General features: G+C 42.8%; 1 protein-coding gene across 3 annotated transcripts in view; it reads right to left on the reverse strand.

Annotated features, from left to right (window-relative positions):
* The window catches only part of MYOM3 (myomesin 3), a 184,388-nt gene extending 173,356 nt beyond the window's left edge, over positions 1–11,032 (reverse strand). For all 3 annotated transcript variants that reach the window (XM_073665800.1, XM_073665795.1, XM_073665788.1), the window contains exons 1-2: positions 10,779–11,032; positions 8,345–8,477 (exon numbers count right to left, since the gene is read on the reverse strand). In XM_073665800.1, coding sequence (XP_073521901.1) covers positions 8,345–8,477; positions 10,779–10,860 — 215 coding nt within the window. In that variant the 5' untranslated portion in view covers positions 10,861–11,032. The remainder of the gene's footprint in view (positions 1–8,344; positions 8,478–10,778) is intronic.
* Positions 11,033–11,852: the final 820 nt, after the last annotated feature.

The following is an 11,852-nucleotide window of genomic DNA, read 5'->3' on the forward strand; positions in this document are numbered from 1 at the left end:
TGACGTCACACGCCTCGACCCCGAGCGTGACCAAGCAGGAAGTACCACCAGCCTGGTCGCAAGGCCTAGTACCCCCGGGCGCCGCAATACCAACAGCGCCCCCTACCTCCGCGGAGCCACCGGCCTGGTCGCAGGGCCAAGTAGCCCAGGGCGCCGCCGTCCTTACGGTGCCCTTCACTTTCCAGGTGCCCCAGGCCTGGCCGCAAGGCCTGGGCGACCCGGGCGCCGCCACCACCACCGCGCCCATAAAACCTAAAGTGCCGCATCTGGGAGAAGATCTGTTCGCCCAACACACATGGCCGGACGGGCAGCCCTTTGTCTGGCCCAGGGGGTACTACGAACAAGAGCTCCAAAAGAGGGCAAGGCCCATGTGTGAACCCCTGATCCCGGCTCCAAAGCCCGTTAAGAGGATCTCGCCCCCGCTAGCAGAAGCGCAGTTTGAGTGGGACCCCACCGGAGAAGATCTCATGGGGTTCACTCAAGAGACTCGGGCAGCCGCAGCGGAGCGTGCAGAGTGCTGCCGCCAGCAGCTCGAGGTCTTTGAGAGGGAGCGGAGAGAGAGGCGGGTCCGGGAACAACAAGCCCAGATAAGGAGCGCGGAGCAGAAGAGCCGGGCCAGGAGAGACCCCCGTGCAGCGCATAGTCCCCGCACCACCGGGACTGTGATCAAGTTTAACATGCAGCATGGGTGGGGCTTCATCCGAGACCACCGCACCCCAGGCGACGTCTTCGTGACCAGGAGAGACGTTGAGTCCCACCTACCGGAGGGACACAGAGGTCGTGACCTTTACATCGGGGACGAGGTCACCTTTACCCGGCACAAGTGTGCCAAAGGACCCTACGCCCTCCATGTGCATCGCCTGACGGAGGAAGAGCTGCGGTGTGAGGAGGAAGAACAAGAGGACCCGGACGGGTCTGAAGCTAAAGGTAACCACAAAGAAAGAGCAGGAGGACGTCGTCGTTGAGTACGGCAGAGTAGAAGCTGTATATAGTTACCCGTAGGGGTACCAAAGAAACTGTTGCTGATAATATAGTCCCCGTTGGGACCAGCAAGTGTGAACTGTTTACCCGTTTATCCCTTAAATACCTGGCCGAGGACTGAGAGCGGCCATATCCCTTGTAAATAGTTGCGCGTCCTAAAGCGCCCCCTACTGGTTTTATAGGAAAGCCACGAGTTCCAAAGACTGTCGCACTTTACCCGGTCACACGTTGCACAGTGACCGGAGGAGGAGCCAGAGGCGACGAGAATGTTATTAATATGAAAAGTTTTATGATGATGCTGATATATATATGATATTTTATATGTTTTTATTATGTTGTTTATATGAAAAAAAAAATGTATGTTTGTGGATGTTTATATCTTACAGCCCGAGGACGTGCTGTGATTTACCAGGGGGGAATGTAGCACCCTGAGGATTCGGCTGCTACAGGGGTATTGCACCTCAACCCAGAGGTGTGATATTCCACTCCCGGGTAAGGATGGAGTGTGAAACTGAGCTCAGAAAGCTGCATGCACTACACACATCCCATTTCCGAGGAACAGACCAACGGTACTCCCACTTAGAAATGTGCAGGTACGACCGAGTCTGTTCCTGGCTGGAGTGGGAGGGGGGTGGTACATCCCAGTAGTGTAGGGGCAGATAGGGGGAGCAGCCTGGGTAAAGATAGGAGCTCATTGGGTGCTGGTCACCTGAGCTCACACATAGAGGGAGTATTTAAGGTGGGCACCATAAAAGATCAGGGTCAGTCAGTCAGTCAGTCAGTCAGTCAGTCAGCCAGTCTTTGCAAGAGGAGTGGAAGAGAGCAGAGGAGCAGAGCAGCCCAAGGCCCAGAGAGAGAGAGAGGAGAAAGGAAGAAAGACCCAGAGGGGGTGAAAGAAAAGGACTCTGAGAACCCAAAGTCCATCACCGGGTGAAGAGTTGGCAACTGGGTACCGGATCCCAAACTGGTGGGGGCTAAAGCACACCCTAGCCAGAGACCGGAGGCCGTGGGCAGGATCTGCCACGGCCACCCACCACATCCACCCTGAAGGCAAACCACGTGTAGGGTCAGGGAACCCAAGGCCAAGGGTCTCCCAACAGAAGGCCCGAGGGAGCTGGACCTAGGTGGATCCCTGGTGGGGACGGCCAGAAGACAGGACAGGAAGGAGGGCTCAGGGTCACGCTCCGGACTTGCTTGGGGGTTGGCTGAATCCAGGACCTGGTGGACGCAGCACGGCTCGGGTGGTCACTTGAAGCTGGAGTGACCGGAACATCAGCAGTAAGTAAATACCCTAAACTGCACAACCCGACTCTGTCTTTAATTACCATCTATGCTGCACCACCACAACCCCCATCCTCTGCACCTGACCCCCTGAGGCTATACCCCACCCGTTGGGGGTTATACTATCAAAAGCTGCACCAACACCATCAGCCTCAGCGGACCCTGCTGCAGCGGCGGCCGTAGTGACCGCAATACAACGGGTGGCGTAGTCGACATAAAGAACTTTATAACATCTGTAGGACTGCCACATACTCTGAGCTTGACACCCTGGGCACGGACCGGGTCACAGCCACTCGGAGACTACAACCCCCATCTGATCCGGCTCCGGGTATTCCCCTAAAGAATATGGCCCAGGGGGTGCGTCATCAGCATCCCACTATATCTGATGTTTTGCCTTCTTTCATAGCACATCCATAGCACATTCATAGTGCCATCTGGTCCCTAGGTAAGTGATGCGCATGCACGCATGATGTAAAAGAAAATGTGATTCATCAGATATGGCCATCTTTCATCAGATACAGAGCTTTTGGAGGCCGATCGGGAAAGGTCACCATGGGCACTCAGTGGGCAACGTCTGTGACTATACAGCCCCATAAACAAAAAGTTTAGATGTACTGTGTGTTTAAAATGGTTTCTGAGTTTTCCTTTTACATTACTGAAAGTGGTAGAGGTACACTAGTGTGTGACTCTTCTGAGACAGTTTTATTAATAGTCTGAGGTTCATTGGATGAACAGCCAAGTGTTCCTGGAAACTATTTTAATAGTATGTGAGCAATGATAAGGATTGTCCAGGAGATGGTATTCTCTGTGGCTCCAAGTGAATATAAAAGCTGTATAAAATAGCTGGATAAGAAAACTATGAATTAGTTTGATCTTTGACTTTGGCAAAGAGGTTTGAGAATACTGTGAATCATAAGTGAGGCAAGTAACCCACACTTTCCCTCCTGACATAATAGACTATTCGTATATCTATATTGACCTGTTTATAGATCAGTATGGATGTTAATTAGTGTGACTGTTCATTGTTTTTTATCCTGATTGATTTCTTGTTGGTTCTATCTGTACTTAAAGGGGCTGTCCAGTCCAAATTGATAAGTCTGCAGTCACTGTGTGACTGCAGACTTATGAATCCCCCCAGCGAATGAATCCCCCCGGTTTCTGAGCCGGGACCGGAGGATATGTATGAGTTGTACAAACTCCCAGCCATTATGCGCGGCCTCGCTTCCATACACTTGTATTGAGCGAGGCCTCGCCCACTGAACGGTCATGTCACTAGATGGAGCGCGGCCTCGCTCCATTCAAGTGTATGGAGCGGGGCCATGCCCATTAGGTGGGCACACTGGCCAGTAGTATGAATAACGCAAACATACCCTCTGCTCCCAGGTGAGAAACCGGTGGCTCCCCACAGCACACAGGCGTGTGCTGGGGGGATTCATCAGTCTACAGTCACACAGAGTGACTGCAGACTTATCAGTTTGGACCGGACAACCCATTTAATTCAATACATTGAATGTATGTCTGCTTAAGGCCGATTTCACACGTCCATATATTTCCGTTACTGGAAAAAACAGTACCGGAGATATTCATGTCTCGTGTGTCTGTGTGTGTCACACGACTGGCAACTGTGTGCCGCATCAGGATCGCACAGACTGGCGCCTGGGAATCAGTGTACAGTTAGCACTGTTCCCAAGTGCCAGGTGCCAAACACTGCCCTTGCCATGGATCCCTGCCGGCGCTGCGATCAGCACCAGCAGGGACAATGATGAGGGTAGTAGTAGTCTGCTTCAACAGTGTCCCTGTGTAAAAATAAGATTAAAATAATAAAATCCATATACTCACCTAACTGTCCCCTGCTGTAATCTTCTGAACGCTGATGCTGGGGAGAATGAGCCGCTGAGCTCTGGAGCGGTGTCCTGTCACTCACTGAGCGCAGCTCCAGAGCCGCTCACTGCAGCGGCTCATTCTCCTCAGCTCTCTGGCATCAGCGGTCAGAGGATTACAGCGGGGGACACATAGGTGAGTATATGAATTTAATTTTTTTAATCTTATTCTTACACAGGGACACTGCGGGAGCAGACTACTACTATCCTCATCATTGTCCCTACTGGTGCTGATCACAGTGCCGGCAGGGACCATGATGAGGGCAGTGTTCAGCACCCTTCGCTTGGGAACAGTGGTAACTGTAGCGCTGATTCCCAGGCACCGTTACGTGTCACACGGATGACACACGGATATCATCAGTGTGTGTTCAGCGTGAGACACTTTTGTGGACCATGAATCCACAAAAAAATGTACATGTCAGCTTGTGGATCACATGGACACACGGTCCGTGGAAACACACTGACATGTGCGCAGACCCATTGATTTGAATGGGTCTACGTGTGTCAGTGTCACCAGTATGTGTGGAAACTGTCACCACACAAACTGGAAACACGGAAGTGTGAAAGAGCCCTAAACGGGATCTACGAGTAGGTTTTTGCTATTTAATCTGGGAGCAGTATAACATAGAGCACAAGAGCATGATTACAGGGATGTGTCACTTATTAGGCAGCGTGTTGAAGTTTCAACACAATCAGTATTTTATCAGCAGGAGATTTACACTACAGGACTACAGCTCAGCTTGCCAGGTAGTCAGGCTAATTTGTGTAACCCTGCCCCCACTACTGATTATCAGTTTGCTGACAATTCACAGTGTACACAGGAAACTGCCAATCAGGGGAGGGATAATGCACAGCCCCAAAGTCTTAGCTCTACTCCATCTACATCAGACAAACAAGGATTCTATTAAAGCTACACCAAGCAGTCCAGTAAGTGATACATCACTGGAGTCAGGTTTTCTTGCCATGTATTATGCTGCTCTCAGATTACATAGGAAAAACCTTACAGATTCCTTTTAACTGCTGCCACTACATGCCATTGTAGTACCATAGACAAAGTTATACAAAGAGCTGCAATCGGGAAAAAAAGCATTGTTTGGCTGGCTCCATATTAAAGGCAGAGGTATCCTATACTGAGGTGAGTAAAGAACCCAGCTGGTGGCATGGAGCGGCTCTTAGATAAAGGGGAAATCTCTTGGGACCTTCTGTGAGAGGAGAAGCTGCAGAAAGATGTGATATTGCTGGAATAATTGATGTGTCTTCAATTCAGCCTCTAGAAGACATGCTTGGGAATAAAAAATGGCAAGGGAGGAAAACAGTCATGAGAGCTTTGGGTATGCCAAATTAGAGACAGTTTCAATACTTCGCTAGTTAAGGAAAAGAAGACCACAGCTTTAAGTGGAATTAGTACATATTTTTTTTTTAGGCCAAAAATCACACAGGCAGTGTCTGAGGAATTTCTGTTGCCATCATTCAGGATTTGGCCCAGAAGCTGATATGAGGCAGTGAAGATGGATCCAGCTCAACACACCGGGCAATTTATTAAAATTCAACAATCTTTATTGGCAAATCCTTTTAAAAACTTGTAGAAAAGAAACAAAAAATGGATTAAATCTCAGGGGTGAGCTGAAATGTTCTCTTTATTCATATTCCAGAAGCTGATATCCAGCATGCAAGGCCGAATTGTAGAAATCTTGAAAGTAAGGGTCAACACTGTGAATATTGATTCTTAAACTTGATGTATTTGTCAATAAAAGTATAAAGACTGAAATGAAATGCTTATCATTGCTCTTCAGTAACCAGAGAAATATATGTCTAAAAGATCTAAAAACAAAGAAGCAACAAACTTTGTGAAAAGCAAAATTTGCGTCACTCTCAAAACTTTTGGCCATTACTGTTCATATGCCTTACCAACAGGAAGCCCTTTGAAAAAAGAGCATTCGCTACTGACTTTACATGAATGGCTAATGTACAATATTTTCCTTCTAAGCCCAATAAATCTATTTTAATGAGGACAGTTTTCCCATGCCAAAGAGGATTAAAGCCTATGTAATTCTATCACAGTATACAAACAGGTTTAGATGCCTGGCATTACAGCCCCATTCCTGAGTAGCTCACGGAGGGTGAGAAGGGCGACAGATGATGATGATAAAAACTTAAAGATAACATTTTGTGTCATAGTAGTTATTCTCACTGCTGCTTAGAAATGCAAATAGAACTTGTTAGATATTTGGTAGATCTGAGTCCACATACTAAATAAAGTCAACACAAGACGCTGACTAATGAGACGTTGCTCAAGTTTAGTAAATATGATGTTAAAAAAGGATCCGTTTTTAATAAGCGGTACTTATTATTGCGCTTTATCTGGTATTCTAGCTCAGTCTTATTCACAAACAGGTCTGGGCTGCGATACCAGTCACATCCCATGTACACAAGTGTTACTGCTTCAGGTCAACATTTAATACTAAAATTTTTCAGTTTGAAATTAGAGTTTCTTTGATCACTTTTACATTCTAATGCTAGGAGGGGCATTCACTGGACCTAAAATATGCTCCTGGTGGTTGAGTTGCCACATAGCATACAAAGCACAGTATGAGCAGATGCAATGGTCTTTCCAATTTACTTGCCCATACCTCAAGATACCCGGCCTTTAAATTACACATTAATCAAGTCAGTCACATGTTTCCAAGTTTAATTATAAGTTTATTATTTTACACATTTTCTCTAATTTTATCAGTATTGCATCCTACTTGATGTCCTATTCAGTGCTATTGCTGCCAAGACCTTGCTAATCTTGTAATCACAGTCCAAAACCAACATGCGGTTTGCAAATTAGCTGTTCTATTATAGTGTTTCACATTGCTCCAGCTTAACAGTCTGTGATATCGTCATTTATTACCAAGAATCTCTGCTAGTGACAATACTTTTATCCAGTTCCATCAACTGTGCTGTAATTTATTTTGCTCTCATCACCTTTTTCTTTAAAATGCATACAATAAACTATTCAAAAATTCTATATGACTATCAAAAATGACTACAATGAGGTTGTGCAGCAGCTTTCATTTCTGCATTGTAGAGAGACACTACTGCTGGCCTGGTGGGGTTGTTGCCGATGGAACGGTCTAATGCCAGGCCTGAAGCCACTATTCTGTACATTTGTCTAGACTATCCTAAGTGCATTATAATTGTTGGGTGTCAGAAGATGCCTCAGCAGCACAAATTCAAGTCACCATGGGAAACTTTTGCGTGTTCCTTTCTAAATGGATCTTGAACTTTTTTTTCTTGATGAGCCTCCCTAGAGATGTAGCCCAGGAGCTTATAAAAGGTTTAAATGTGCAAGCTACTAAATTATTTAATAGCCAAAACCAGGAGTGGGTGATAAATACAGAATTGGTGACTTGTTTCTATTATACCTTTTCTCTGTTCCTCACCTGGTTTTGGCTCCCACTCCTGAGAAAAAATACTGACCGAATACTGACCAAATACTGATAGTGGGGCCATGGCCTTAGAAGGGTCACCTGAGAAAAGACTGATTACAAATCACAGAGTATCCTGCTGCTAGGTCCTTGAGTAATTAAGGTGAAATAAGAGGGAACCAAGGAACAAGTGTTCAAGTCCCATGCAGTGCCACCACAGTAGAAATAAAGCAATACACAGTTCCCATTGACAGGTCCTCTAAAGCGAGACACATTCTTTGTAGCTGCTGTCTCCTCTAGCTTAAAAATGAGAATCCTGAAAGGAAGAATTAATTGAGGAATACGATAATTGAAAACATGATTTCTAAACCAGACAACACATGGTTACAATATAAACCTGTAGCCACTTGAGTGGACTTAGCACAAAGCATAACATCACAGATTTAGCTGGCTGCTAAATTCCCCATACACTTTAGATAACTGTCAGCCGAATGATGGTTCAGCTGGAAGCTGTTGCCCAACTCTCCCATACAGACGCTTACTTCGCCTAGTGCTCCTGTGTTCTCTATGAGAGAGTCGCTGCTAGAAATCTCTTATTCATAAAGAACAAAAGGATCAGCCCGATTAAATCGGGTATGTTGGATCCTAATCTCCCCCAACAATCATCTGTTGTGTGCCCCTCTAATGACTGTTGGATGAACCCACCGATATCGTTAGGGTTGGCTTATGTTGATCTAATATCCACAGGATCCTTAAGAATTGGTAGAAACTGGTTTAAGATTGACTTGCCTTGTTCTAAATTTCTTTTTGGAAGTTGCTGTTTCCATTTGAAGTTTGCGCTTGTTTTGCTCCAACTCCTCTTCTTCCCTATGGGTATATTTAATTCTTTTTTCCATTCCAGCAAAAATACTTCTGAATATAGCTAGAAAATAGTAAAACATGATTTGACATCCATCTGCATTTTACTGAAGTTTCATATTTCAATTATTTTTTTTACATGTTTAGTGTTAATGATATAAGTCAATTAATGTTATCATTTTATAGAATGGACTTTTACAGAAATGGTGATACAAAATATATTTATTTCAAATGTTTGACCTATAACGTGATCAAGACATTGTATGTATACCAAATAGTATCAATTAAAATGTCAGCTTCCTATGCAAAAATCAGGCCATCAAACAGGTCCAATAAAAAATTATTATTATTTTTTACAAATTTCTACAGTTTTTCATAATTTCAATTATAAAAACAACAAAAGTTTGGTATCAGTGTAATTGTAAAGTAGCTTTGCTCGTGGTAACCTGGCTGCTCTTAATAGTGCTTTTACGGTCAGGCTTTGCACAAGCCACCCCCTCAACAGGTATCAGAGGAGCCATAGCCTTCATCATTTAACCCCTATACAAGGTTCTGGACTTACACAGTGCCCCCTAGGTTGGGTCCACGGAATGGCTTCTGGCTGGTGGAGAAGGCTGACAGGCGTCAGTAAAACCAGAGAGGTTAGAAAACCGAAGTCAGAATTGTCAGGTAAAGGCAAAGATCAAAACAATCTGAGGCAACAACTAAATAACCCACAGAATCAGGGCAGCAGCGATACAAATACGTAACCAAGGTCAAGTATATTCTATAACTGGCACTGAAAGCATGGAGCTAGGGGTTTATATAGTGTAAAGTCATGCCCAAGCACAGAGCAGGGAGTTAGCAAGAAAACCATGTTAGGAATTAACCTGTCATAACTGTGTCACAAATCTCAGAATACTAAACAGAACTGCTGCATTATATTATAACCTGAAACGAAAGTGAGGTATCACTCGATGACAGAAGAAAAAGTAGAAGGGAGCACAAACATGGATGTTACAGTAATCATACTGATCTGGAAATTAATGTTGCCAGGTAATTTTTACTATACAATGAACACCGTAAAAGCAAAACCAAAAAAACAATGTTTTTTTTTACCTACACTTAACATTTTTTTTCTTTTTCAGTACATTGTATGGAAAAATGAATGGTGTCATTCAACACTAGGTGTAGACCCTCAAAAAAACAAGATCTCAAACAGCTACATTGGCAGAAAAATAAAAAAGTTTCTTGGAAGAAAGACAGTAAAAAATGAAAGCGCAGAAACTAAAATTGGCCGCAGTGGGAAAGGTTAGTAAGGAGACTTGTATGGTCTTCAGTTAGTCCAGGTCTCCTCAACTTCATGAAGCTTACAAGCAATCTAGGGCAATGAGTAAGAATAGTGTAAAAAATCGATTGGTCCAAAATTATAGAAAATTAGCATCTATATAGACACCCAATTTTTTCATCACCTCTTCTTTATATGTTATTTGTTGCAATAAGAGAGAGTAGACATGATAATTTCACTATGTTAAAATCATGTTTTATCCTGAATGTTTTTGTTGTACCAGATGAGAACTTTTAATATCAGATCTTGTTTGGGACTTTATAGGTTTAGTTCTTTTACTATTGATTACATAGACATTGTGCAGCTTGTTGGGGTTACAGAAATAATTAATATGGTATTACTTATCATAAGAGTGATGTTAAACAAGTTTTTTCTCCACATTTTTGTTAGCTCATACATTATTTCATGTACTTTACAGTATGTGCTTGATAACAAATGATTAGTTTAGATATCTCTGATATCTGGCTCACATTAGTGGAAATTAAAATATGAAACAGCAAAATTCAGTATTATTTTACATATTGTTATATATCACATCTGGATCTGTTATAAAAACCAAGTGAGTTCAGAGGGGCATCTGTTTAGGCTGAACATAACACAATGTGTGTTATACTAATGATACAATGTGTGTTATACTAATGATACAATGTGTGTTATACTAATGATACAATGTGTGTTATACTAATGATACAATGTGTGTTATACTAATGATACAAAACTACTTTGGAATGAATATGTTTGGTTTGTTAATGAAAAATGGCAATAATAACACAACAGAATCTACTTGATTTTTGATGGCAGCATCATAGTACATTTATCATGTCCTCCTGTCACTTAGCTGCATTGCCAGACACTATCTACTTGAGTTGCATTGCTTATCTTTGTGCCTTTTAGTTTAAGCCTAAATACTAAGCCTTCCACTTCTTCATAAAATATTTGACTATTTTTTAGATCCTTATAATTATAAACACAGTATACAGTTAAAAATACACCCCCAAATCGTAATGTCTTAAATGATAATGAAAAGAAATTACTCACAATTCTTGCTGTGGCTGTTCAACAACTTGCTGCTTAGAAGATGGCACCGCTGTCCCCTATCTTGGCTGCTGAGTGCTGACATCAGTATTGCACTCAGAAAAGAGGCTGATTATAAGCTTTATAAAAATAGCTGCTCTTTAAAGGATGAACCTTGTAAACTAGGATCCCAAACAATCTCTGGTTTAATTTCAACAAAAGTCTCATTACACAGTGCATCTTCTATTTTATACCAGGATGAGAGAATACACTATGGGTGTATAAATATACTAGGGATTAAGATGGATTTTAGAAAGGCCATTGGGAGGGGTTTGATCAAGACTGGATTAAATCCTGGACACTGACATTTCAAAAGAACAAAGAAGAAAATATGTCATTTAATTAAAGTTCAACCACAAATGCTTCTACCTAAAAACTCCTACCAGTATCAAGGGATATATAAATATATGCAGTACAGACCAAGTTTGGACACACCGTCTCATTTAAAGATTTTTCTGTATTTTCATGACTATGAAAATTGTGCATTCACACTGAAGGCATCAAAACTATGAATTAACACATGTGGAATTATATACTTAACAAAAAAGTGTGAAACAACTGAAAATATGTCTTATATTCTAGGTTCTTCAAAGTAGCCACCTTTTGCTTTGATGACTGCTTTGCACACTTAGTTTTGATGCCTTCAGTGTGAATGTACAATTTTCATAGTCATGAAAATACAGAAAAATCTTTAAATGAGAAGGTGTGTCCAAACTTTTGGTCTGTACTGTATATTGAGAGAGAGAAAGATATGTTTTATGCATGGTAGTATGCAACATACATGAATAGATCATACTATTGCACTATGCACTACTTCATTCTTAAATCAAGCTGCTCACGAGACTGAGTGAAATCTATTCAATCTTAAAAAGTACCTGCCAGTAAATTAAATTTTCTTCATTTATGTTTTCATTAAAAAAAACTGTGGTCTAGCCCAGCCATGGCCAAGCTGCAGCCCTGAGGAAGGTAGATATATATGGCACAGCTATCTACCTCAGGTGAATGATCAGCCAAGAGTCACTCTGTGCTGGTCCCTTT

This window comes from Phyllobates terribilis, unplaced genomic scaffold (genome assembly GCF_046119375.1).
Source record: "Phyllobates terribilis strain yellow unplaced genomic scaffold, ASM4611937v1 Scaffold_2__4_contigs__length_985480577, whole genome shotgun sequence".
Classification (NCBI taxonomy): Eukaryota; Metazoa; Chordata; class Amphibia; order Anura; family Dendrobatidae; genus Phyllobates; species Phyllobates terribilis.